This window comes from Hemibagrus wyckioides, linkage group LG17 (assembly GCF_019097595.1).
Source record: "Hemibagrus wyckioides isolate EC202008001 linkage group LG17, SWU_Hwy_1.0, whole genome shotgun sequence".
Lineage (NCBI taxonomy): Eukaryota > Metazoa > Chordata > Actinopteri > Siluriformes > Bagridae > Hemibagrus > Hemibagrus wyckioides.
In genome coordinates this window covers 8,909,140-8,936,382 of record NC_080726.1, presented here as the reverse complement: position 1 = coordinate 8,936,382, position 27,243 = coordinate 8,909,140, and the positions used below count along the sequence as shown (strand labels likewise).

Sequence of the window (27,243 nt, the reverse complement as noted above, 5' to 3'; positions counted from 1 at the left end):
TTTCTCTCATTGGTCAGTACTGTTAACTGTACTTCAACGTCATTGGGTGAAATAGCTGTCCGTCATTCGCAGCAACACCGGATTGGTTGCTAGAGGGCCACTTGCGTGGTGTAAACAGATTTCAAGTTGCAGGAGAAGGTTAGCAGTTCTTGTTGAAGATTCACTTTTATTATTGAATTTTACTTGAATAAATGAAAAAAGATAAAGTATGCACTATCTCTGATATATGGTGTATAGCTGTATTTTAATTTATATGTTTGCATTTTCTTTGTAACGCACCAGATTTTCTGCCTACAAAGCTACGTGTAATATTAACGTTAAGTAGTGTTTGTTCATCAGGTAAAGCGGGCGCCTTGTTATGACGTGAGATTCACAGTATAGCATTCAATCATTAATAACTCGCTATTGTCTTCCTACACTGTTGAGCAAGTTAAAAGTATTAATGCTTTATTTCAACTAGGTAACTCTTTTGCATATACAGAAGGCCTAAGAAGTTAACTCATAGTGTGAAAATCTTAACCTTGGATCATGAAATCAAGGTGAGATACAAATAAAGCTTGTTACCTGTGGTTTGGGGATAAAATGTCAAGTCTTTTTGAAATCTACTGATTAATAACTAAAATTCTTGTTTTAGTGAGGCTGTTTTCACCAAGAAGAATCCCTTTCCTCCTGCACCCCGCAGACCTAAAAGTCATTACAGTCCAACTAGAGCAAAGAACATCCCCAAAGAACATAAAAAGCTGGTGAGAGAACTCATTTGAAGAAAAATTGGAAATTATTTGCAGTCACGCACTATGTCAAAAGGATAATTTGATATTATCTTAATGTTGTGTCCAGGTACTGAGCCCTGTCCGGTTTACACAATCAGCCAGTCCTCCAGAATCTCCTCCTCTCAGCCCAGAGGACCAGCGCTTTCTTGAAGGCTCACACAATGTCCTTCTCTGTCCTCCTCCATCTGTAACAGAGCAGCAGAACTTCTCTGAATCCTGGCCCTCTACCGATCAGAGTTCTCCTGCCAACAGTGATGTTCAGCATCCACAGCACACCATGACCAGTCGAACGCAGGAGCCTTCTGTGCTGGCAAAGTACGAGATATGATGTGAAAACCCTGCTTTACAAAAATGAATTTGAGACATTTATGTTCTAGAAAGTGTAACAGTGTTGTTTTTTTATGCTAAAATATTGTAGCTTACATCAATTGTTATATCTATAGCATCACTAATAACACAAGCATATAATGCAACATGAAACATTTTAGAGTTAAAAAAAATCTCTAAATTTGAGGTGACTTAAGCGGTTTCTGCTTCAGAAGATATATTTTGAAGAAACTTCAAAATATTTGTTTGTTTGAAAATCTCTCCTAGGTACATTGAGCGTTTTCGCTATGGAAGGCCGCAAAGTCGTGGAGAAAGACAGAAGTTGACAACTGATGGAGCAGATGATCAGACATTTTGGTGGATGTCCTCAAATCCTTCACAGCCATCCAGCTCAACTCCAACTCGGACATCTAAGGAACGCTCTGGAGGTATGTTACAGTGATTAGCAACGGATAAATCCCAAACAGCATGCTAATGTATTTTCTGTTTCTGTATTTTATGTTTTTGTTATGCAGTTGTGCTCTCTAGTCTAGGCAGAATTATTTTTGTATATTTAGATTATATATATATATATATATATATATATATATATATATATATATATATATATATATATATATATATATATATATATATATATATATATATAATATACACTATATTGCCAAAAGTATTCGCTCACCCATCCAAATAATCAGAATCAGGTGTTCCAATCACTTCCATGGCCACAGGTGTATAAAATCAAGCACCTAGGCATGCAGACTGTTTTTACAAACATTTGTGAAAGAATGGGTCGCTCTCAGGAGCTCAGTGAATTCCAGCGTGGAACTGTGATAGGATGCCACCTGTGCAACAAATCCAGTCGTGAAATTTCCTCGCTCCTAAATATTCCACAGTCAACTGTCAGCTGTATTATAAGAACGTGGAAGTGTTTGGGAACAACAGCAACTCAGCCACGAAGTGGTAGGCCACGTAAACTGACGGAGCGGGGTCAGCGGATGCTGAGGCGCATAGTGCGAAGAGGTCGCCAACTTTCTGCAGAGTCAATCGCTACAGACCTCCAAACTTCATGTGGCCTTCAGATTAGCTCAAGAACAGTGCGCAGAGAGCTTCATGGAATGGGTTTCCATGGCCGAGCAGCTGCATCCAAGCCATACATCACCAAGTGCAATGCAAAGCGTCGGATGCAGTGGTGTAAATCACGCCGCCACTGGACTCTAGAGCAGTGGAGACGCGTTCTCTGGAGTGACGAATCGCGCTTCTCCATCTGGCAATCTGATGGATGAGTCTGGGTTTGGCGGTTGCCAGGAGAACGGTACTTGTCTGACTGCATTGTGCCAAGTGTAAAGTTTGGTGGAGGGGGATTATGGTGTGGGGTTGTTTTTCAGGAGCTGGGCTTGGCCCCTTAGTTCCAGTGAAAGGGACTCTGAATGCTTCAGCATACCAAGACATTTTGGACAATTCCATGCTCCCAACTTTGTGGGAACAGTTTGGAGCTGGCCCCTTCCTCTTCCAACATGACTGTGCACCAGTGCACAAAGCAAGGTCCATAAAGACATGGATGACAGAGTCTGGTGTGGATAAACTTGACTGGCCTGCACAGAGTCCTGACCTCAACCCGATAGAACACCTTTGGGATGAATTAGAGACTGAGAGCCAGGCCTTCTCGTCCAACATCAGTGTGTGACCTCACAAATGCGCTTCTGGAAGAATGGTCAAAAATTCCCATAAACACGCTCCTAAACCTTGTGGACAGCCTTCCCAGAAGAGTTGAAGCTGTTATAGCTGCAAAGGGTGGACCGACGTCATATTGAACCCTATGGATTTGGAATGGGATGTCACTTAAGTTCATATGCGAGTCAAGGCAGGTGAGCGAATACTTTTGGCAATATAGTGTGTGTATATATGTATGTATATATATATATATATATATATATATAAGCAAAACAATTTAGAAGGAGCCACAATAAAGAATATCTTCAAAGATATCTTAATATTCAAGGATTTCATTTACTACTTCCGATGAAGAGGCTGAAGGCTGTTGGGTTTGGGTCCGAGTTGGTTGACTGGGTTTCTTTACTGTTGTCACAGGATCATTTGACTGTAGAAATGATGGCACAGGCAGCATGCATGACCGGCTCAGACATCAAGCAGACACTTCACTTTCTCCCACCAGAGACCTGCTTGACCTGAGTGCACTTGTAAGATCTTTACAGAATGTTTTTAAAATTCTTAAGGGTTGTGTAGTAATAAGTTGTGGGCATTTATCTTGTAGTTAAGTACTTAAATGCAAAAAGGAACTTCAAGAATTTCCCTTTAATTAATATCTATCTATCTATCTATCTATCTATCTATCTATCTATCTATCTATCTATCTATCTATCTATCTATCTATCTATCTATCTATCACTAGATATTTAATAAACATTGTCTTAAAAGTTGTGTTACAACTGTATTTTCAGCTAAAGGTCAAAAACTGAATGATAAATGTAATGTCTGAATGCATTAGATAACTACTGAGTGTCTAATGTTACACTGCCATAGACAGAACAAACATTAACCATAACACTACAGTATATGTATCTTTATACAATATACATTTTATAAAAGTCGAGAGGCAGTGTCATCATTGTATCATAAATATCCTTTAAACAATGTTGTTTGTTTTTGGTCACTGATAATTATGTGGATTCTCAACCACAAAAAAAAAATCCACATAAAAATTTCATATGGTTTCTTCATGCTTTCATCTTTGAAGGCTGTATTAATTATGACTTCATATTATCTGTGTGCTCACTACATAATGTATAACATCATGGCAGTGTAGATCCTCCATACTGAACTGTATTTCCAGTAGAACTCGATTACTCACCCAGTAGATTCATAAATATTACCTCTCAAAGCAACAGCATCTATCACACACTTTTACAGTCAGCTTACACTTAGCAGTCTGTCTAGATCAAACTATTGGTTGAATAATCGCAGCATACCAACTGTGTCTCATGCTCAGCCTTTCACTGTGTGAAGAAGACATACAACAGCACCATGCCATTTTACTTGAAAATAAAATGTAGATTTTAAGTATTGGTTTAAATATTGATTATACAGTTCAGCAAGTGCTGCTTAACCAACTGGTGAGGCCTAATAATAATAATAATAATAATAATATAATGACAAACATCTAAATATCATGTGTTTCACTATGCAGTTTGCTATGCACTGTTGTATACTTATTAACATTTGTATAAAATAAGCATCTATTCTCAGCTGGTTGCTCATAAAAGCAAACATTTCTGCAGATTGTCATTGCTCTGCCTGCTAGGATGTTCTTGTCAGCAATTTTGTCAGCTCAGCAGCTGTGTCTGTGAAGATAGAAATACTCTTTAAACTGTGTACTGAAAGGCTTTTTAGTCATCATCTAATATATATATTCTCTCTATTCTGTATTCTATTCTGTATCTGTATTTGATTTGGAACTGATTTTTTTAATAATATTAAAAGATTTCACGCATATGTGGATGAGCCTGGTGGCTGAATGTTGCCTCTTAGTGGTCCTAATCTGAAACACATCTCCCATACATGTCCTTTGTTTGTAGAACCTAATACAGTTTGGCACATGCAGTGTTTAAATTTCAGTTCTCTGTAGTTTATCAGTTAAATGTCTTGGCATTAAAGGAAGAAGAGCTTCTCTCCCCAGCTTGCTGCGCTTGCACCTCGTGCTGTCGTTGTTCAGTGTCACGTTGTATATTTATGAATTCTTCATAGGCAGAACTGAATTGTGGCCAGTCGTGCACTGTAGGATTGTTGTTCTAGCGCTTGTTTTGTTTGAGAAAGTGAAGCTAATGTTTGCATATTTAAAACATTCATTTTGGAAGTGAAAATTCATGCAAAATTATCTGGTCTTGAGAAAAGTCATCAGGAGATATTGTTTTTAATCTCTAATGCCACTATTGCAATAAAATAGTTTTAGCACTACAGAAAGACTTTAGAGTTTAAAGTTTCACGTTTCTATCCCTGTCCCCCAAACAGCGAATGGGCTGATAGCTAATGCAGATAAAGTCTAGCTAAGCACGCAGGCAGAAGATTTCAAATAAATCATGTGCACAGCAGTACTGAGACAAATACATGTTTGAGAAAGGCTTCTAGCAAATACCAACTTTATTGTTGTGCTTGCTGTGTTCCAGACCTTATCTGATTCCCCACACTGTGAGCAACTAGAGCCAGAGATCCTTCAGCTTCAGGAAAGAGCAAGAAAACTTCTGCAGAGGAGGTACCATACAATACACAGTTCTCTTACTGACTCAACACACCAGCCTCCAGCATACAGAGCTGCTATAAATGAGTTGAATCATCAAATGGTTGACCTTTTACAATATTTATTTTTATAAATTTCATCCAGTTCAACTTCAGACTATTTACATATTGAAGATATTTAGGTAAATCTATGGATTGATAAATAATTGTGACTAAAAACACTGTTTCCATTAGAGTATAGTCTACATACACTATATTGCCAAAAGTTTTGGGACATCTGCCTTTACATGAACATGAATTTAATATGGAGTTGGTCCACCCTTAGCAGCTATAACAGTTTCCACAAGGTTTAGGAGTGTGTTTATGGGAATTTTTGACCATTCCTCTAGAAGTGCATTTGTGAGGTCAGGCACTGATGTTGGATGAGTAGGCCTGGCTCACAGTCTCCTCTCTAATTCATCCCAAAGGTGTTCTGTCGGGTTGAGGTCAGGACTCTGTGAAGCCCAGTCATGTTCCTCCACACCAAACTCACTCATCCATGTCTTTATGGACCTTGCTTTGTGCACTGGTGTGCAGTCATGTTGGAACAGGAAGGGGTCATCCCCAAACTGTTCCCACAAAGTTGGGAGCATGAAATTGTCCAAAATGTCTTGGTATGCTGAAGCATTAAGAGTTCCTTTCACTGGAACTAAAGCCCAACACCTGAAAAACAACACCTGAATTCAATGATTTGGAGGGGTGTCCCAAAACAGGGATTTCAGGATTTACTATGACCCACTTATTAGAAAAGAGTAAGATGAGATATGTGGTGTTTTTTGTAGTGAGCACACACTCAGCAGTGGATCCAGTGGGTTACCCATCAGCTCTGAAGGCCTGGGCAGCTCTGATTTCTCCGATCCTGTTAGTGTTGATGAGCCGATCCGAAAGCCCACAGTTCCCAGCTTGATAGACACAGCCAACTGTAAGTACATTCCACACAGCAACAGATATCTATTGCCGGTTGCAGAACTACTAATAATACCTTCAGTATTTATGACACTGAGATCAAAGTAATGTCCATTTAGTAAAGTAATCTGCTTTTTTTATTCAGCTCACCTCACTGTAATCATTGTGTGCTTCCACTAGTGATAACACCCAGAGGCCCATTTCCTGCTGCCACTGCTCCAGGCCCTGTAGGGCCACGACCTCGGCCTGAGGATGACATCCTGTTTCAGTGGCGTCTAAGGAGGAAGATGGAGCAGGCCAGACAGTGGGGTCACACCTCTTCCCATAGTTCAGCTCTTCATCAGCCCTTATTAAGCAGGCTGACCTTACAAGTAAATAAACAAAGACCAATTCAGTTAGGATATTATAATTCTGCTGTCTTGCTACAATAGCTGTTTTTTTTTTTTGTATCTAAAGACACAGCCTGGACTCTGTTTCACATCTACACCCATGATGGTGACTGACGGTGTAAGCACTCCTGCCTCCTGTCCAGTCCCTGAGCCAGTGCCGTCTTCCTCCAGCCAAGTCCACCCTGCATCCTGCATTAACACCAAGGCTGAGTCCATCTCTCAGAGCTACATGGTATCAGTTCCTCCCTGTAACAGAGAGATGGGCCCTAAACAGCCTCAGACTGCTCATTACATCTCTCAGCCCTGTCTCAGAGATCAGGTCTGTTCTTCAGAGAGCTCAGAATACCTGTGTAGTAAGCCACAATATTCTTCTTCTCCATCTCCATCTTCACAACATGCTGATAGCTCAGAGGGAGCTGGCTGCCAGGGAAGAACAGGCATGCAATCGAACAGCAGAGTGGAGGGCGAGCGGGGCAAGAAAAAATCAGTGTCGTGCACACAAAAGAAGAAATCAGATAGGTAGACTTCCTGGTTTCTTTGTTCTTTTTTCATCTTAAAAATATAAGAAAGGTTATATCACATATCATGCCATATCTTAACACAATATTTGAAGACAAAATATCTGTCGTGGTATATACGCTTGCTGACAAACAATAAATCGCATTCAAAATAAAGCTTAAATGATCTTGGTCATATTTCTGTCAGTTCTGGTTGTTTTGCGCAGGCTGATGTGGAGAGTTTTCTTTCTGCAGGTATGTGGGGGACGGACACATGGTTGAAAGGAATCAGCACAATGTCAAGGGCAAAGACAGGCATGCTAGGGGTCAAGAAAAGGTTCGCTCTAAAAACAAAGAGAATGCAGGACACAGAGAGAGTTCATCACGAGGCGTTCGTCCACGAGATTCTCCCTCACCAGTACACAACACTCTTGGCCAGGTCAGTGTGTGCCCTTCTAATGGATGTTTTTTTGAATATAGATGCAGACTATGATATATCTGAGCAAAGGTGTGTGTGTAAACACATATAGAAGTTGATTTAGAATTTTTAATTATAAATATTTTTTTACATTATATTACAATATTACCCATGAATGTCTCAGTAATTTTCCAGTTTCCAGCTGTTTTTTATTATCCTTGTATCTCATGTTGCCTTACAAGGTTGTTTCCGAAGTATTGTTTCCCAGTGCTGATTCACCAGTCCAGCCGAGAACCTCACGCTCCTCCACATCTCCCATATACACCACTCCAGCACCTCCTCACTCCCCTGCACCTCCCCCTCAATGCTCATCCCACCCAAGTGAGGTCATAGGTCAGCTGATGCAGGAAGCAGAAGGTGAGAAAGTTCTAGTCATGGAGCCTCATCATCTCTTAGTTTTGTGACGTGATGTGTGTGTGTAAGGTCAACAATGAGCACAGTTTAACCGTTTTAGCCTCCACCTGTTACAGCGGACATCACCGTTCTTTAAATAACTGTTTAGCAATGTACCTACATTTCGTTGTTATTGTGTAGCCGTGGTGGACATGCACATACTCTAGTACATAGCACAATTTACAGATTATAGTACTAAATTAATGGCTCCATGATGAAAAAAATATCACAACATGTGAATAAATGTATACAAAACACAATATGAAATATTGGGCACACAAAAATCTTAAACATTAAAAGGGACCATAATAAACCAGTCTGGTCATTTATCCTCTGATCACTCTCATATGCGAGGTGTTTCAGCCTTGCAGATATTTTATTTTATTTTTTTGGCACCATAATAAGTAAACTCTAGAGACTGAAAATCTCAGGAGATCAGCTGTTTATGAGATACTCAAACCAGCCCATCTGGCACCATGCTGAAAGTCACACAGATCACATATCTACGTGATTTTATGCACTGTGCTGCTGCCACATGATTGGTGGATTAAACAATTGCAGAAATGAGCAAGTGAACAGTGAGTGTAGGTGAGAATATTTGGGCTAGAAAGCAAGACGGCATTCATTTATTCATATTCAGTAACACTTTATTCTAGTCAGAGGTGCAGTGGATCTGGAGTTTATTCCAGGAAACCCTGGGTTGTAAAGTACATCCTGAACAAGACACCAGTCCATTAAAGGGCTTCATGTACACCAACCCCACCAATTTACATCTAGGGTGCAATGTAGATTTGTGAATATACCTACTGGCATGTTTTTGGGAGGTGAGAGAAAACCAAAGAACCCACTCATACACTGGGGGGCAACATGCAACTCCACTGCAAATCCAAGTAGGGACTTGGAATCTGTGATGCAGCGACTCTACCCACAGCACTTGGTTCCACAACCTACATCAATAACACTATCACAGCTATGGTAGTATCAGGGTAAACTTTACTAGATTTTTAAATCTCTTATCAGGTATATAAGTGCTGTTTTAATATATAAAATTTAATACATGCATAGAATGTTTCTTTGAAACATTACTATTACTATAATACAGGTACAATTATCATTTTAACAGCAAGGGCTATCTCTAAGTTTATCCCACATTTTGTTTCCTAATACAGACTCGGATGGGCTGGAATTTGAAGATGATCCCTTACTTTTAGTTCTGCGGCAGCAGAGAAAGTGGGTGAAAGAGCAACTCTGGTGAGAATATATTTGATACCTTACATGGCAATGAATATTTTTATAAGCTTTGTGTTATATCTCGGCATCTGTGCCATCTAAAATGTATTCATGTGGTTACTTGAATGTGTTTTTTTTCCCAGTGAGGTTGACAGGATGCTGGATAAATTCCACGAAGACTGATAAACTACTGTGAACAAGAACAAAGCACTTAAGCACACAATCATGTTTATTATTGCAAACCAATAGTGTTTATTTATTTTGTGTCTGCAAATGGAAATGAATGTGTTCGAACTGTCAATAAATCATTTTGGAAAAATATTTATTTGAAGACTTTCATGATAACGCAGCAGTTAAATTAGCTTATAGAATATTATATCTCATACTTAACACTTACAAAACAAAGTTATTAAGGAATATGTACAGTCATGAGTTCACAATAACAATATCTGATATGTGCAAGTGTTTTTAAACAGCAATCTGCTTAAAGAATGTTTAGAACATGCTGGAAAATTCGAGTAGGATTCTGATTTCAGATCAGGTGTCTTCACTATGCCTGGAAGTTTAACATCATGAAAATGCTAAACAAAAAGGATTAATAATGTGGTGTTTGGCTTGGTGTCAAGTATGTTTGGAATTGGCATTTGGAAATAGTACCCGCTAGCTTTCATGCAAGAGGAAGGCTGGTCTGTTTCTCCCGATGCTCATCCTTCTGAGAGTGATAGAAACACATCATAGGACAGGATTACATAAATATTAGAAGGTCCATCTGTTTCTTTGTCTCCCTGTCCAAACCCGTGGAGTGTCTTTACACTTCTGATCCGGGGTGTGTAGGTGATTTGGCATTTTCAGCCTTCAGCAAAGGGGCAGAAATAACAAGCATTCCCTCTGGTGACACTGCACACTCAAGTTTCATGGCGTCCACTTCGTTTGGGATGCGGTACCTTCGGTTAAACTGCCGGGTCACTAATCCAGATCCATCCTACAGGCACATAACATTTACACCACAGGTTAACAAAGGTAAGGATTTGTTTGCTCAGACACAAATGGCTAATTTTACAAGTGTAAAGATGAACAGCCGAGCTGACCAGTTGTGAGGGATAGAACTGACCTTTCTCTGTTCGTGTTTTCCTTCTACCACAACATAGTTGCCTGTGACTTTGACCATCAGCTCTTCAGGACTGAAGTGTTTCACGTCAAGTTGCACAGTAAATCCATTTTGGTCACAAACAACCTGCATATAAAGATGTGATGAACTTTGGAATGTAGATATAATGTGGAATGTAAATCTGTAGATACACACAGATTATACAATGGTTTACCATCATCGCCCCGGACATTGTAGCTTTTCTCTGTATACATTTTAAACTTTCAGTTTAAGGCTTGATCATATCAGGTATCTCAAGACAAAAAAAGCTCATGGTTAATGCTTCTATGTTTCAAAAAGAGGGGAGTGGGGTCAGTGTATGCCAAAATAGTTGTCTACATCCCTAAATGTTACCCTACAACTATACTTATATCTCGCAGAATTGTATCTTTCTTCAGGATGGCACCATCAACAGTACATCTTTTGTACCATTAGTATCCTTTACATGATATCGATAAAACAATTCATTTTAGAGTAAAACTTTCTAGGGAACAGGTGTACCTTACACAAACAAGGATCAGTAACATTTAGTACCCTTTTTCCCCTGTATATACAGAGGGGTACTCTTAAGGGGGGGGGGGAGTTCTTTGTGGTTTCTTTGGTTTAGTGGTTCAGGGCTAGGGATACATCCATTTTCTGTACCATAGTTTTGGGGAGCCTGGAGTCTATCCCAGGGGCAAGGCGGGGAACACCCTCTGACGGGGCATAAATGCATGCATGCTACAGTGTATGTCTTTGGACTGAGGGAGGACACCAGAGGAAACCCATAAAACTTTGTGCACAGAGGGTAGAGGCAAGACTTAAACCTCCAACCCTGGGAGGTACGAGGAAAAGAAAAGGGAACGTGTAAAAACAACGGGCATGCACATTTTTTCCCCCTATACCAACTAAAGAAACGTTTTCTGACCGTGTAGGAATGTTAGGCTTTTATGAAACGGGAAGTTTCGCCCACCTGTGCGGCTCCTGTGTGCTCTTTAACCGGGATCAGCAGCTCAGATGGGGTCCATGCGTAAGATCCGAAAGTGCCCCCGAGGCGAGGCAGCATGGGCGGCAGAACTCTTTCCCAGGGGATCCCATTTACAGGTATGGTAGGAGGCAGATCGAAATCCATCCCTTCAACCGTGAAAATAAAACTGAGAAAGTACGACGGAGGCAATGTTTGTTCTACACAGAGCTAGGTAATGAATACGCAGCGGTTATTGCGCGCAGTGAAAATGAGTCCCCTCCTATTTAAATAGCTCTCCACCCCTCAAACCCCCTTCACAAACATGTCTTCCGGAAACTGATTAATATTTCACTTAGTCATTTTTTTCATCATGGACTGATTCATATCTAATTTCCATTCAATGCATCCATTTGAACTTACCTGTGAATTATTACTGGTCTTTTGTGATGTTATTATTATTAATATTATCAATATTCTGGGTCCTCTCTCTTCTCCTCCCTGCAACTCTTTCCCACATGGTGCTTTCACATCCCTTTATGTAGCCTGTCATGTGTCTGGATTATGTAAGCAGATTGATCTGGGAACAGGTTTACGATGTTCATAGGCTTTAACTTGGATTTTACGCATTCCCAGGATTGTTAAAGATTATACTTTTGAAGGATACACAGCTTATGTATTTATGACTTACATCTAGAAAGACATGAAGGAAATGTGCTTGTATCAAAAATCCGGACTTCAGACACTGATCTTTTAATTTAATACTCCATAAAAAAACAGAAAGTGTTTAGAACTTTGAGTCATATCTTAACTTTTCATATAAACCTGTAAGATAATTCAGTAACACAACAGAAGGTGTATCATATGCCCAAAATGTTTTGGTACATATTAGTCAGTGAAAAGCCCAACTGAAGTTACTCCAAATAGAGGACACTTTAGTGCTGTTGCAAGATGTTATTAAATGTTTGTGGTTATTAGTCCTATATCCATTACTTAATGAATATAATATAGCATGTGTTTTCCATCATCGCAGATCATGCAGTAGCTGTCTATAATCCTGAAAAAAGTGGAAACGTGCGATCCTGGTAGAACACCAGGTTCCAGTAATGAAAGGACTGGACTTCTCAAGAGGAATTAGTTTGACACAGAGTTGATTACACACCTGTGAAAAGTGACAACAGGCCACTTTGCCTTTCTGGACTTTAGCTCTGGACTATAAATAATCTAAAAGCATTAGTAACAGCACCACAAGTACATAACCTCCTACACGGACAACCATATGAGACCAGGAAATGTCCCCATCCGTTCTTCCTCTTTAGATCTTCCATGATACATGAAACCATCCAAGATTCCTGGCAGGGGAAAGCTTTCTAGATCTGTAACTTTCCGCTACTTGGTGCTGGTTATGTAATTACTGGATCACTGCCATGAAGTTAAGGGCATCTTCCTGGCTAAATAAAAACGTGATATAAAGGGATCTGGAAGCTATGACATTTAAAAAGCATATTTGAACTTCCGTGTAGTTGGTTAGAGGAACATCACGGCTGTAATGATATCCGTGCCCGCAGAACTTTTGATATTTTTGCTACCGAACAGACTTGATTAAAACAAAAATTTATTCATAACATTGTAGCTCTGTTACCAGAAATTCATGTGTATGATTTTAGACACAGATGATGATCATTAGAATCAATAACCAGCCATGACCAGCAAACAAAACACTGTGGTCCACTGAGAGAGAGTCAGAAACATGTTTCAATTATTCAGTTTTGGCCAGCACTCTGAGAAAGGAAGGAAAGTAAGTAGGTTGACATTATCACATTGTACACTCATCAAGAATGTCCCGACTATAAACTGTACTGACTCTATCAGGAACATGAACACTATGAACTGTCACATAATGATTACATGCTGGTCATGTTATGGAAAACGTAGTTCAGATGCCTGACTGAAGAGCGCATCAATCTTTTTTTTTAATTATTTGTAAGGATGCCAAGTACTGATGCAGGGAAACATATTCTGCCTGCCATCAACACTCTGAGTGCAAGCTACTAAAAACAGCATCCAGTGAGATCCTGGCAGGAAGGGGGCTTAGAATTTACCCGAACGTGAGATTGGGTTTCATAACAGGCGCCGGTTATGAGTTACACATCAGAGAGACTTCATTTGTGGATATTAGAGAGTCTGGTATGTCAGTCCTGTTGTCGGGATTATAAGATTATGAGATTATGATCGTCTATGTAAATGAGGAGGAGTGTGTAAGACTGGCGTTTGTCACTCACTTCTTAACACGTTGCTCAGACTCACTTTCATTCTGTCGGGTATCGTTCTTTCACTTTCACAACAAGTCAAAAATAATATGACATTTGTTTTCTCATACTGTTTAAGAGATTTAAAAAAAAGAAAGAAAAAATTCAGAAGCCCTCCAAGTAAATAGCAGGTAGGCAAGTGTCTCTTTATGGTGTGCCAAGAGGAATGGTGAAGGAGAGATAATCAGCCACTTCGCCCCAATGTGCTCGGAAATGCTGGAAAATGGTGATCCACGTTGTGAGCACGGCCACCCACAGAATTAATCCCAGCGCTGACCGCTTCACGTCTGTACAGAGAACATTTTCATTTACACAGTCACGATTTACTCGCAGACAAGGACATACTTAACAAAACATTTCATCACATGAATTATAGAAGAACAAATATAGGATGAGTGTGTGTATCCTGTATGAAGCAAGCCATTTTTTTTGTAGGATTTAAATGTGGAATTAAGCTCAAACTAAATTTTATGCTGACCTGTATTATTACTCACATTTTCTTTAGGTCTTTGTCAGTCATATTTAACCAAGTTTATTTTAATTATATATACACATACACTGATCAGGCATAACATTATGACGGCCTGCCTAAGGTCCCCCTTTTGCTGCCAAAATGCAACATACTGTGATGCACTGTGTATTCTGACACCTTTCTATCAGAACCAGTATTAACTTCAGCAATTTGAGCAACATTAGCTGGTCTGGTGGATCGGATCAGCCTTCACTCCCCACTTACATCAATAAGCCTTGGCCGCCCATGACCCTGTCATCGGTTCACCACTGTTCCTTCCTTGGACCACTTTTGATAGATACTGACCACTGCAGACTGGGAACACCCCACAAGAGCTGCAGTTTTGGAGATGCTCTGATCCAGTCGTCTAGCCATCACAACTCAGCCCTTGTCAAACTCACTCAAATCCTTACACTTGTCCATTTTTCCTGCTTCTAACACATCAACTTTGAGGACAAAATGTTCACTTGCTGCCTAATATATCCCACCCACTAACAGGTGCCATGATGAGGAGATCATCAGTGTTATTCACTTCACCTCTCAGTGCTCATAATGTTATGTCTGATCGGTGTATAAATGGAATTTGCATATTTCTATATTTTGAATCAATTCCTAATAATTCTTGTACAACCGAAACATTAATTGCAACACAATCCTGAACTAGAAGAAATTCAGACTATAAAGAATCCTCAGACAGGCTTGTGGATCTGTAATGTGTCGTCGTCTTTGAGAAGTGTGAAGAGCTGCTTGATGTTTTACTCACAGATTTTAATCTGTGGTTGTTCTGTGTAGGCGGGTTTCATGAAAGCCTCTTTAAAAAACCACACGACGTTCACCAGCCAAAGGAAAGGGAGGAAGGCGAAGCCACCTAAATTAGACAGAAATCAAAAAGAAAATAAAGTTATGCACAACTACATTTTTTTTGGCACGGTTATGGAAGATTACATAAAAGTATGACATAATATTACACCTGTACAATGAACAGGTCATGAAGGACAGTACTGCTTATGTAATGCACCAAATTCGATTTTCACTTTATTTATTTATTTATCAATCATGAAACCTGTGAGGCATGCTTTGACTTATGGATTTTGTTGGTGATGAATTGACCATAAATGGGGTTTTGTTTTTATCAAACCATTATATTTCCATAGAAATAAAAATATTATGATGAGTCCCTAAGTGACAGGCTGATTTAAAGGACTGTGAATCAGTTTGACCGAAATAGAAATCCTACTATATGGCCAAAGGTATATGGACACCTCACCATCTCACACCCATCCACAGTTCTTCCCCGAACTGTTACTGCAAAGTTGGAAGCACACAGTTGTATAGGATGGCTTTGTATGTTGTAACATTACAATTTCCCTTCACTGGAACTAAAAGGCAGAACGCTAATATCAGAAGCTGATCTCACTAAAGTTCTTGTAGCTGAATGAATACAATTCGCCACACTCCAAAACCTTGAGAAAAGCCTTCTCAGAAGAGTGGAGGATATTTTAACAGCAAAAGGAGATTCAACAAGTAAATACTTGTGTAATGGTCACGTGTCCACAAACTTTTGGCTGTATAGTGTATGTGACAGTACCTACTTAAGATGATCAGTGTACACAAAGCACAAAGAAGGTGACAAATATAATATCAGTACTCAATAAAGCACCATGACTTAATACACATTTCAGGCATAACATTATGAGCAGTGAGAGGAAGTGAATAAGACTGATGATCTCCTCATCATGGCCCCTGTTAGTGGGTGGGATATATTAGGCAGCAAGTGAACATTTTGTCCTCAAAGTTGATGTGTTAGAAGCAGGAAAAATGGACAAGAGTAAAGATTTGAATGAGTTTGATGAAGGGCCAGATTGTGATGGCTAGACGACTGGATCAGAGCATCTCCAAAACTGCAGCTCTTGTGGGGTGTTCCCGGTCTGCAGTGGTCAGTATCTATCAAAAGTGATCCAAGGAAGGAACAGTGGTGAACCGGCGACAGGGTCATGGACGGCCAAGGCTCAATGATGCACATGGGGAGTGAAGGCTGGCCCGTGTGATGTGATCCAACAGACGAGCTACTAATACACGGGTTAGGGCTATTTTGTCAGTGAAACGGAGACCAACACAATATTACGCAGTTGGTCATAAAGTTATGCCTGATCGGTGTACATGGACTCTATATCATATTACAGCTAGAAAATATTTCAAGCTTTATGAACATAAAGATAGAACACCTGTTGAACTCTAAGTAGAAATTAAAACAAACATCAATTTAAGGAACATACCCAGATAATATTTTCGGCAAAGATTCAGTTTCTCCTCGTTGGAAACGCGCTCCAAATTCATGATTTCTGCAAAACATTCACGAGAATGAGACAGTAAGTTAGGGGGTTTTCTCTGTATGACTGTAAAGTTGCTGCCCCCTTGTGGCGCACAGCAGTACTACACAAATACACTCACTACCCGAGCAGTTCCTTCAAGCTACCATAGGCCTACAAATCAACTTGAATACATATGTGCACTAACTATTGAAATAACAGGAATAAACAAAAACACGACAATAATATCCACTTGTTAGTAGTATACTAGGCGCTGTGTAATGAACGCGTTTGTTAACCCCTGTGTTCTCGCTAGCGGTTATTCAACACAACAGCGTAGCCCAATAACAGAAAATAACAGGCTAGCTAACGGGAGCTAGGAAGCCGTGCTGAAACAGACTTTTCACCGCGATGTGAAATCTAAAGCTGTAACGTCTGGTTAAGGAAAAATGAGTACCTCTGTTAGAAACACGGATCAGTGGGAAGTGAGGCACAAAACGCTAGTTTGAAGTCGAAAATGGCTTTGAGGCGAAAAACAACGAACATCCGCTTCCGCATCAAGCGTGTGGCATGACGTAAGACGCTGGCTGGAATCTTGGGAAATGTAGTTCATGTTTAGATGTGGCGAAGCCACGTTGTAGGACGTCAGAGCCCCTGCTCTTCACAGCGACACTCTCCAGTGGGAGAGATCACCGTCAAAGTGTGTGTAGCTGTCGTTTAGATAGATATGGCTAGTCTGGGAAATCGAACAGCTTCAATCGTGACCTTGATAAAACAAAAACAAGTATAAATAATGTAAATATATAAAAAAAATATTTTAGGGGAATGTGCTGATAATATAACACATCATGTTTTAAACATACATTTACCAAGTTTAGCTTGTTATACCTTAACTTGTTGGAAGAATTTAACAACAACAATAAGAATTATTATTATTATTATTATTATTGGATATTCTGTGCTGTAAGTGGCTTAAACATCAGCGACCTCGTACTGTATCTAGTCCACATTATGTTTAAAAACACACAAAAATCAAAATCAAATAGATAAATAATTACGTAAAAAAATGATTAAAGCGCGATTAAATAATTTAATTAAATCACCAATTTACTACTACAACAATAATAATTAATAATAATTATTATTTATTATTATTAATAATAAAATTTTAATAATACTAAAACTACTACTACTACTACTAATAATAATAATTAAATCTTTTTTTATTAGTAGTAATAATACAACTCATTAATGAAAAGGAATATGCCTTTATGGCCGAAAATATTGCTTTAATTTTTTATAATTTGCCTGTTAATAATGTTAAAAATAAAATGAAAAGCCGCTTCTAAAGATGTTGTTTATTTTGTTAAGTGTTGTGTTTTTATTTTCCGCTTCGTCGACACTGGCCTGTCTGCGCCTCCATTTCCCACAATGCCTTGCTGCCTCCCCCTCCCAATCAGGCGCTTTCCCTCTCCCCTGAACTCGGAGCTACTCTGTAAATCGGTGTTGTTAAAGCTAACGATGGCAGCGGCGGCGGGATGCGGCTCGGCGGCCGCGGCTGCTGGCGGTGCGGCGGGTGGCGTGGCCGCGGCGCGGGGGCGCTTTCCCGGGCGGCCCTGGTCGTCGCGGAGCCGCCTGCGCTCGGAGAGGCGGTGGCAGCTCGGTCGCTCGGGCACGGAGCAGGACGACACTGGCGGCGGAGGCCCGAGGCCCGCAGGCTGCCTGGCGCTTGCGTGCGGAGAGGACCCGTCTCACCTGCGCCTGCTGGGGATCGAGGCGAGCTACAAGAGCCTGGGGGAGGCCGGCTACAGCTCGAGTGGAAGCGAAGAGGTCAGTAGCTTTAATCCTGGAAATGCAAATGATATTGGCTTTGTATCCGAAAGTGCACAGGATCCCGGGCCTGCTAACACCGAGTGGAAGTTTAGTTTGGAGAAGCTTGTTAGCATCATTGAAACAAAAATGGACATGAACAGAGCTGCAAGCTAAAATGACTAGCTGCCTGCTTTCAGTTCCGATCTGCGGATCAAATGGGAACAGAAGATGGAATAAAGTTAGATTAGGAGTAAAGATGGTAGCTGTGCAGTGTTAGGTGTGTGTGTGTGTGTGTGTGTGTGTGATCGCGCGCTGCTTTACAGGAACACAACGCTACATTTTACACTGCGATTAGAAACAATGTTTCTGTGCTCACAACAGTGTGTGTGTGTGTGTGTGTGTGTGTGTGTTGTCGCGGAGGGGGAGGGGGCGAGCTACTGTAGCATAGAAGCTAACCTGTGTTTGTGTGTGTATGCGCACCAGGGCAGATATGTCTGCTTTGTAGATTGCAGGTTTATAAAAACTCATCGTTGCATATCTAATGCATAAAGCCTTATCCTCTTCTGAGGAGGAAGTTGTTGTTGGTTCAGTAAAAGGTGCGCGCGCGCGCGTGTGTGTGTGTGTGGCCTGAGTGAAAAGGGGCAACGCTACAGTTCACACACACACACAGACATGGCTGAGAAGCAGCACTGCAGAACAATGTTCATAATAAAACATAAACAGCAGCTAAATTCTACATTCGAATTAGGTTTTGTTTTGTTTGCCATTTGCATTACACCTCCTCTCCTGAATTTCTAAGATGTGCAAGTCTTTTATAGTACTCCATATTTTTTAACAAATAGGATGTTGCTCACGTGTGTGTGTGTGTATGTATGTGTATGTATATATATATATATATATTTTAAACATAGTTATGTATCAATATCATATGAGCTGAATATAGAGTACATAACTAACCTAAAGTTTCAGGATCTTAGACTGTTTGTTTGGACTGAGATTAGTTTTTCGCAGGGAGGTGGAGTAATGCAATTGTTCATCATTGTGTAACGTCTACTTGATATAACCTCAGTATATGTTCATGTTTATATAAACGATTGCATTATGTCCTGTGGGGAAAGAGATTTGTGGGGTTTTTTTTCTTCCTTCAGTTTAAAGTCACCCCTGGAAGTTTTTATGTTATTATTTGCAGAAATCAGGAATCCTCTGAATTCAGAATGTAGGACAGTACGATATAGAAAGCGTTACAAGGGACCTGTTAATGAAGCAGCGCTTCTGGGAATTTTAAGTAGGAGTTCCTAATACAGGTATAATGCACATACATGTTATGGTCATGTGACCTCCTTATGCTCACAGGCAACTTGCGCTGTATAGACATTTTATTATATAAAGGTTGCACGAGTCAGTTTGTATTAAAATGTTTGTGCTTATTGTGTTACAGCCATGCATACATCCGTGCTTTATCTGGAAATCATTTTCCCTGTACAGATCAACCATAATCATTTCAGGTGTTCCTCCACCCAATTTACTATTATACCGTTACTACTACTTTTTGCATTATATCCAGGAACCGTATCCACTCAGAATAATGTTTTAGTTTTGTCCAGCTCTGTCTGGGCAGTCAGAATGCTGCTGGTTACAGTACACACATCTAGTGAATGTCAGTCATATCTTGCAGCAGTTCTGGATGATTGATGTAAAGAACGGTGGAGATGACAGTCATGGACTTGTGCTGATTATCAAAAGTTCATGGTTTTGCTTTTTTTTCTTCTTGTAAACATGAGGCTTATAACAAAAAAAGCAATTAAGAAACCACAAGTTTGTGTTTTTAAATTAGGCTTGATGTGTAAATTAGGGCCAAGATCAAGACTAAGGATTCGCTAATGCACCTTTTATTTCATTTTTGGTATCAACCTGATACTGAATTGCATTTTAGTAACCACATTGACTTTCTACATGATTACAGAGTATTTGGATGGGGTCATGTGCATCTGAAAATGCATGTGTAAAATTATTATAATAATAGTTATAAACATCTTTCCCTTTTTTATTACTTTTTTAGCATTTATTTTCTCTGTATTGTTTGTTGGTGTGAATCACCAGAACACCTCACATTTCTGTAGTGCTACCGCTCTGCCCTGTGGCACAGTTTAGCATCTTAGAGCTACAGAAAAAACTAACCACAAACCAAAATGCACAGTACTGTCAGGTTCTGCAGTCACACCATGTTAGATTTCACTGAGAACCACGTCATGCATATGTTTTCACACCTTGTCCTCACCTGCATGAACAAATTGCACCAAGGGGTAAAATACCCTAGGTTGCTTTTAATTTGTTTTAGAAGAGGTTTGTACAGTACAAGCAATGTAAACCTCAAAATCTTCTACTGGATCATTTCATAATCCAAATATTGTCATTCTCTTCAGTTCTGGTCTAAATAAGTCTGGTTTCAAGTAAGTAAATCAGCCATGAGACCAATACTAAGTAGTGATTAGTTTTTGTGTTATACCACTGATGGAGATAGTAACTTTAATTAAGCAGCTGTTAGAAGACATGGCAGTGATGATGCTGTTACCATGGACAAAATCATACTGAGCATCCATCCTGTCCTTTGGGAGGTTTTAGGGGTTGATGCTAATAATCAGTATTTTTATTGTGCACTTTGTCACGTCAGCATTTTACTTTTTGTGCGTTTAAGCAGAAATGTGTGACAGGTTCTCTTTTCTGCACTTTGGCTCATATATAGCCATCAAGCATGTGTAGTAATTCAGGGTGAGGGCTAATCCATTTACATTTACTTCATTAGGCTAATACTTTTATCCTACGTGACTTACACTTAAGCAATTTAGGGTTAAAAGGTCTTGCTAAAAGGACTCAACAGAGGCATGATGAACTCGTGACTCGAAAGGGTGTAATGATGCACAGTGACACAGTGCATTGCAATGCAAAAATGTGACTGGGTGCATCGTGGAAATGTGCGACTCAAACAAAGGAAATTAGAATTGTATTAGCTGTGCATCTAATTCAGTTGCATTGTTTGAAAACCAGAGGTCCCAGTCTCATACAGTTCAGATCTGTAGAGATGCTGGTCACATCTACACTTTTGAAGTGACTGATAACAACAACGGTCATGTTTGTCACGTGTTATAATTTTTTATAAAGTTACACATCCATGTTATAACCATTAAAAAGAGCTTTTCTGCATTGTTTAAATAACACCAGGCCTGCACTACTGAGATCTACATTGCCAGAGAAAAAGGCATTAGAAGTCAGGCATATTAGCCAACTTTGGAGCTCTATTCCATTTGATGCCTCAAGTGCTGCTGAGGTCATTTTTTTATTTGATTTTTCAGTCAAATTTATTATTATTATTATTTTATTTATTTATTTTTAAGGTGGTGACCCTGTAGTACGTTTTGTTAACCTCTGTTCATAGCAGTTTTGACGAGGCTTTTTCACTCAGTGTGTTCTGTCTTTAATAATATTCTGTCTTTCGAAATATTCTGTATATCAGTTCATGACTGGAGTTTATCGTTACACCCCTACTTAAGGCCTTCCGTTCAGCAGCCCCATGCAGTTCCTGTTTTGTGATGCCCTGACATTAAAGATGCAGACTCGTTAAAAGGCGACATATTTTCCTACTGCAAGCATATATCAGCAACATACACCCTTCTGATTGTCAGACATCCATCTGTTGTGCACAGTGTGTCTCTCTCACTTCCTGTCAGTAAGGGACCAGATGATATTTGGGTGGTGGATCATTTCTCGGTACACTTGACACTGTCATTGTAGTTTATGGTGTTTAGTAGACGTGTATCAGACACGCCTCAGTTTTACTGCCTGGTTGCAAAAAGTCTGGTGTTTAAACAATTTATGTCGAACTTTGTGTTGGTGCACTTTGTAGAAGAAAAGACTAAGCTGTAAATTTAATGTGTAAATCACTGCTGTATGTAAGAAACTCGTAACATATTATATCAGTGCTAGGCTGAGAACTTCCCACTTCACAATGTGCTTTTTTTTAGTACTGATAGGAAGAGTTGAAGAAAGCTGCATAGCGTTCATGCATGTATGTATACATGCATAGCTTTCACAATGCATGTGATAATCAAACACAAACCTAAAATACACCCTCATCCAGAGCAGCTTACATTTATCTCTTTTTTTATACATCTGAGCAATTTAAGGTTAAGGGCATTGCTCTGGAGCCCAGTGGCAGCTTGGTGGTTCTGGGGTTTGATCTCACAACCTTCCGAGCAGTAGTCCAACGCCTTAACCACCAAGCTACCACATCCTCATACAGCAGTTGACACCTGGTGTGTGTTACTTAAAATAGTTAATACTAAGATGCATTCTAAAAATTATCACAGGCTAAAATGAACTCCACATGCCTAATACATGATTAATAACATGATAGATAAATGTTTCTAACCTCCATGTTTGTTGTTTCAGGGATCTGAATTCAAAGGTTTCGAAGCTGAAAATGAAAGCAAGAGTGTTCTTGAACAGTCCAGAAGAAATCGTCCCAAATGTAAGTGACCGATTCAGATACGCACACTGCAGTGGAGTTAAGATAATGAAGCTCATCTAAAACATTTATTAACCAGTCACTTTGATTTTTAGGTGTAAATGTAAACCCTGTTAATGTGGTTTAGATTTTTTTCCCCTCGCCTATTCTTGCAGGGTGTTTAAGGGTCCTTAATGTCTTAATTTCTCTAGATGACTATTATTATTATTATTATTATTATTATAGCAGCAAATATGTTTTAAATGAACCCCAACCCTCAGTTTATATGGTGTAACATTTTTGGGTCATTATCCATCTGTTGGTAGAATTTTTGTTTTGTTTTTGTCTTGTTTTGGTTTTTTTATATGTTAAATATATATATTATTTTTATAATATGGATTTAACAATATTTATAATAACATTTTTATAATATGGATTTTACACTAGACTAAACTGAGGTTGGCATTGTTTGTACATTTGACCAACATTTGTTGGAGAGTCCTTTAACCCTTGCTTGTTAATACTTTGTGACTGAAGGTGTAGTTTAAGTTAATAAACCTAAACCCTTCCTTACATTCCTGGAGTTATAACCATAAATCTGATCTTAAATTGCATGTTTACTCTGTTTTAAAATAAATAAAATATTTACATTTTTTAATAATTAAAACCCAATTGAAACTATAGATGCATATAGAAATCACCTCATTTTTGAAATAATATTGCACACAGCCCTGGCTATAGGTGTAATCAGTATTCAGTGGTACATTTGCAATCATTTCATCCTCATGTAGAAGCTGAACTGACAGAAATTCTATTTTAAATCTTCTCCCAGGTAACCGGGCATCAACACATTCGTCAAAAAGGGTACGTCGGAGACCAGCTCCTGCAACAGCCCCAGCTGTGGAGAAGAGTCAAGCAACTCCCAATGATTCTGGATCTGTGCAGGAGCTTCACAACACAGAGTCTTCTAATGCTGTTTCGACTGAAGATGCTGTTTCTGGCTCAGATAAGCTAACAAAACAAAGACGCAGAAGAGGCTCTGTGAAAGACGATGCTTCATCTGCTCCAAGGATCACTATCAAGTTAGTGACTAAGAGGAGAGTTAAGGTAGATGCATCACAGAAGGCTGAAACTAAGGAAAATCAGTGTGCCATAGTCTCATCTGCACAAGTGAAATTAAAGAGAGGCGCAAAAGCCGCAGAAAGTGGTTCAGCTGAGGTAAAGGAAGAGGTCATCACAAGAAGGCGAGGGAGATCTGCATCCATTCAACAGAGTGCGCCAGATGCAAAGGTTGATGACCAAAAAGTAGAGGAAAAGTTGAGGAAGCCAACCCGCAAAACTCGTTCAACATCATGTAGTGACGTTGTAGAGCCAAACACTGGTGCAAATAAGACCGAAGCAACAGACAGCGTCTCACAAGAAAGCCCAGAAGTTAAAAAGCTTGTGATTCGGAGACGGAACAAATTAGACTCAAGCCGGGTTGAGCAAGCCGGAGACCACAAAGATGAGGCCAAGTTGTCAGAGTCGATTTTAGAGGTGTCGACGGTTGAGGAGCCTAAACCACCTTCTAGAAAGAAAAAGAAAAAACGGAAGAAGAGAAATCGGAAAGACAAAGTTACAGAAAAGGGTGATGAAACCTTGGATGCTTTGTCTCAGCAAACGACAGGAGACTCACTAGCGAACAATTTTGTGGGAATCCCAGGCTTAAAATTGACACGAATACGAAACCCAAAAGCCAGGTCACGCAAGAAATGCAGCAAGTTTATTTGGACCCTAACCCTCGTAAAGTGCAAAAGCAAAACTGTTAGTCCACCAACCCAAGAAAATCTAAGCAAAGCACCAGAAAGCCTTAGCAAAGAGACAGAATGTCCCTCAAAATGTGCAAAAGACCTAGATGTTTCAGCAGAAACAACATCTAGTCCAGCTGACACTTCAGAGATTAGTGTTCTGCAGGAGCAAGAAAGTAAGGAATTGTTAAACACTGTTAATATTTCCAACAGCCCAGAAAGTACAGACATCACAGAGAAAGATGATGAGATCTCAAGAAAGGCTGAGGTGACCTCTGAAAAAGGCGAGGAGGAGACGTCAAGAAAGGATAACAAGGAGGAGATATTGAGAAAGGACGACGATGTGTCCCCAAGAATAAACGAGGAGACAAAGTCAACAAATGATGGAGAGGTGAACTCAGGAAAACATGCTGAGACAAGTTTAAGAAATGAAGATGAGGTGACCATAAGAAAAGATGAAGAGGAGCCTCAGGTGTCTGTTGCGGCCGAGGTTGTGAAAGAAATGCATCCAGAGGCGGCCGCAAAGACGGATGTGGATCCGATGGGTATAGATTTCGTACCTCCCCTACAGATAAAGGTTGTGTCCTCACCAGGAAAACACAACAGCGTAAAGCAGTCATTTTCAATCCAGCAAGCTGCAACTCCACCTAAACTAACAGAGGTTTCGAATGAAGCTGATCATCAGTCTCCAGCAGAAACAGAGAACCCGATAGAAACTACAGCTCCTCCTCTGATACCCAAGGCTAGGCATAGATTGAGTCTCCACTCTCCTCGGAAGAAGCGTGTAAGGGGTGTAAGGCATAAACCTTGGACACCTTGCAAGAGAAAATCTAAGAGTGCTCCTTCTGGTGATGACCCCGATTCTAAAATGATTGCTGAAACCGAGAGTTCTGTCACTGAGACAGAGGCTCCATCTGCTGTTGTGGAAGCTCCAGCTGCTGTTGTGGAAGCTCCAGCTGCTGTTGTGGAAGCTCCAGCTGCTGTGGTGGAATCTCCAGCCGCTGAGATGGAAGCTAAAGTTGCTGAAATGGAATCTCAGACCACTGAAACGGAAGCTCCAGCCTCTGAAACTGAACCCAAAGTGGGGAAATTACCACAGTTACGTGAAAAGCCTAAACCAAGGAAGTACTCTGGTGAGGCTTCTCTTTCAAAAGCAAAAGGGTCTCTCCCAAGATGTGAAGCACCAATGTCTGAGGCAAGCGAGCCTACAAGCGTCAATTGTGCTGCACTTCCACCTCAACCTGCAACCGAAACACAGCCAGAGGTTAAGACTCAGGAGTCGCCATCAGCTGAGACTGCTGAAGTCTTGGTTTTAGAGCCTCAAATGCCCGTCCCTGATCAAGCAGATCCTCCTCATCATGCTCAGCAACCAATTAAGCAAGGCAAGAAAAGGCGAAGAACTTTAATAGGACAAAGGTTAAAGGCTCGCAGAAAAAGGTTGCCCCAAAGACAGTTAACAGAAGAAGGGGCTGATGGTTGCCCAGCAGGTGTAACTTCTGAGCCAGCACGGTCTAAGGTAGTTGGCATACTGAAAACAAAGTACAGAAATAGGCACGTTCCATCAAGTCTTCCTTACTCTCTTGAAGACAAAAAAAGGAGAGCAAAGCTTTTCGCACAGCAAGTGGAACGTGAGCTTTGTTCTTATAGCAATGAGGAAAAAGAAAAAGCTGCTGTTGATGAAAAAACAGACGCTGATTCTGTTGAGATCCAACCTGGTAAAACTAAATTTGTTAAAAACATTAAGCATTTTATAATGCCCGTTGTCAGTGCCCGGTCTTCCCGGGTAATAAAAACACCAAAGAGATTTATGGACGATGCTGACATGTCGGATCTACCACGGAGGAATGCGCAGAAGAAAGGGCACCAGTTAGGGTTGAATCCAAAAGCAAAGAAACGAGATGATGGCGAAGAGAAAGATGAGCCCTCCTCTCTACCATCACAGGACGAAGAAGATCTTCTGTCTGAACTACCCGAAGCTCAGTTAGATCTCGATTTGTCTTCTGCTGAAGAATCTAAGCTTGAGCCAGTAAATGATTTGGAAAACCTAGGCGAAGATAAGTTCTCTGGCAAGAGAAAATCACTACTCCGAGACCCGGGTTTTAATTGGCAAGTACTAGAGCCTGCAGGTGCAGAGATCTACAACTTTGACCAAGATCTGGAAAGGGAGTATGAGGCCTTGTTGTCCGCAGAAGATTTCTCGTTTGATTCACTAATAGACCCACCTCAGAAAAAGAAACCTAGCATGAAATTCAAGAAGCCGCAATCACACCTAAAGCTCTATAAGAAACTCAAGGATGAACTAAACTTTGGTTCAACCAAGAAAAAGCTCAAAAAGCTCCCATCGGTTGACACAGGGAAAACTGTTTTACCTCCTGCTGAGCCACCGAAGGTGGAGTCGGAGAAAGAAACCAGTTTAATTCAATCTCTGTCTGATATTAAGGCAGAAAAGTCTAAACTGAAGATTGAGGATCTTGACACTCCAGGAGTTGTTCGTAAAGTATCCATCTGTGTGCGGGCCCTCAGCAACAAGTTGTTGGCACAACAGCAGGAAGAGCAGGCGGATGACATGCCGGATGAATTCTCCATCCATACAGACATTTCACTTCCTAAAAAATCAATGGGTAAGACTTTGGAATATATA

At 40.2% G+C, this 27,243-nt stretch overlaps 4 protein-coding genes across 8 annotated transcripts in view; 2 read left to right on the top strand and 2 right to left on the bottom strand.

The window, feature by feature from the left end:
* Window positions 1-79: 79 nt before the first annotated feature.
* Window positions 80-9,607, top strand: proser3 (proline and serine rich 3). Its single transcript, XM_058412997.1, has 14 exons — window positions 80-138; window positions 461-539; window positions 635-743; window positions 838-1,085; window positions 1,365-1,525; window positions 3,189-3,298; window positions 5,282-5,367; window positions 6,173-6,312; window positions 6,477-6,667; window positions 6,753-7,204; window positions 7,438-7,621; window positions 7,843-8,017; window positions 9,223-9,304; window positions 9,427-9,607. Exons 2-14 carry the CDS (start codon window positions 529-531, stop codon window positions 9,464-9,466), a joined length of 1,989 nt encoding a protein of 662 aa, XP_058268980.1. The 5' UTR covers window positions 80-138; window positions 461-528; the 3' UTR covers window positions 9,467-9,607.
* Window positions 9,589-11,943, bottom strand: hspb6 (heat shock protein, alpha-crystallin-related, b6). 3 transcript variants are annotated; one of them, XM_058412999.1, is made up of 4 exons: window positions 11,797-11,943; window positions 11,383-11,543; window positions 10,395-10,517; window positions 9,589-10,265 (listed from the first exon to the last, which is right to left on the bottom strand). In XM_058412999.1, the coding sequence occupies exons 2-4, from the start codon at window positions 11,539-11,541 to the stop codon at window positions 10,092-10,094; spliced, it is 456 nt and encodes a 151-aa protein (XP_058268982.1). In that variant the 5' UTR covers window positions 11,542-11,543; window positions 11,797-11,943; the 3' UTR covers window positions 9,589-10,091. The 3 variants fall into 3 exon arrangements, with proteins under 3 accessions (XP_058268982.1, XP_058268983.1, XP_058268981.1); XM_058413000.1 differs by having other exon boundaries at window positions 11,383-11,563; window positions 11,797-11,865; XM_058412998.1 differs by lacking the exon at window positions 11,797-11,943 and having other exon boundaries at window positions 11,383-11,659.
* Window positions 11,944-12,971: 1,028 nt separating this feature from the next.
* On the bottom strand, window positions 12,972-17,214 carry psenen (presenilin enhancer, gamma-secretase subunit). The gene is made up of 4 exons (XM_058413001.1): window positions 16,960-17,214; window positions 16,470-16,535; window positions 14,957-15,061; window positions 12,972-13,969 (listed from the first exon to the last, which is right to left on the bottom strand). The coding sequence occupies exons 2-4, from the start codon at window positions 16,528-16,530 to the stop codon at window positions 13,830-13,832; spliced, it is 306 nt and encodes a 101-aa protein (XP_058268984.1). The 5' UTR covers window positions 16,531-16,535; window positions 16,960-17,214; the 3' UTR covers window positions 12,972-13,829.
* Window positions 17,215-17,963: 749 nt separating this feature from the next.
* kmt2bb (lysine (K)-specific methyltransferase 2Bb) overlaps window positions 17,964-27,243 on the top strand; it is a 33,660-nt gene continuing 24,380 nt past the window's right edge. For all 3 annotated transcript variants that reach the window (XM_058412994.1, XM_058412995.1, XM_058412993.1), the window contains exons 1-3: window positions 17,964-18,332; window positions 22,761-22,839; window positions 23,648-27,223. In XM_058412994.1, the coding sequence (XP_058268977.1) occupies window positions 18,024-18,332; window positions 22,761-22,839; window positions 23,648-27,223 (3,964 nt within the window). In that variant the 5' untranslated portion in view covers window positions 17,964-18,023. The remainder of the gene's footprint in view (window positions 18,333-22,760; window positions 22,840-23,647; window positions 27,224-27,243) is intronic.

Coding starts and splice junctions, on each gene's coding strand:
- proser3 (XM_058412997.1), top strand. Junction 744..837: donor CCAAAGAACATAAAAAGCTG/GTGAGAGAACTC, acceptor TGTTGTGTCCAG/GTACTGAGCCCTGTCCGGTT. Junction 7,622..7,842: donor TACACAACACTCTTGGCCAG/GTCAGTGTGTGC, acceptor TTGCCTTACAAG/GTTGTTTCCGAAGTATTGTT.
- hspb6 (XM_058412999.1), bottom strand. CDS start 11,541: ATGGATTTCGATCTGCCTCCTACCATACCTGTAAATGGGATCCCCTGG. Junction 10,518..11,382: donor AGCACACAGGAGCCGCACAG/GTGGGCGAAACT, acceptor CTTTATATGCAG/GTTGTTTGTGACCAAAATGG. Junction 10,266..10,394: donor GAAAACACGAACAGAGAAAG/GTCAGTTCTATC, acceptor ATGTGCCTGTAG/GATGGATCTGGATTAGTGAC.
- psenen (XM_058413001.1), bottom strand. CDS start 16,530: ATGAATTTGGAGCGCGTTTCCAACGAGGAGAAACTGAATCTTTGCCGA. Junction 15,062..16,469: donor TTGCCGAAAATATTATCTGG/GTATGTTCCTTA, acceptor TGTCTAATTTAG/GTGGCTTCGCCTTCCTCCCT. Junction 13,970..14,956: donor ACAACCACAGATTAAAATCT/GTGAGTAAAACA, acceptor TTCTCTGTACAG/ACGTGAAGCGGTCAGCGCTG.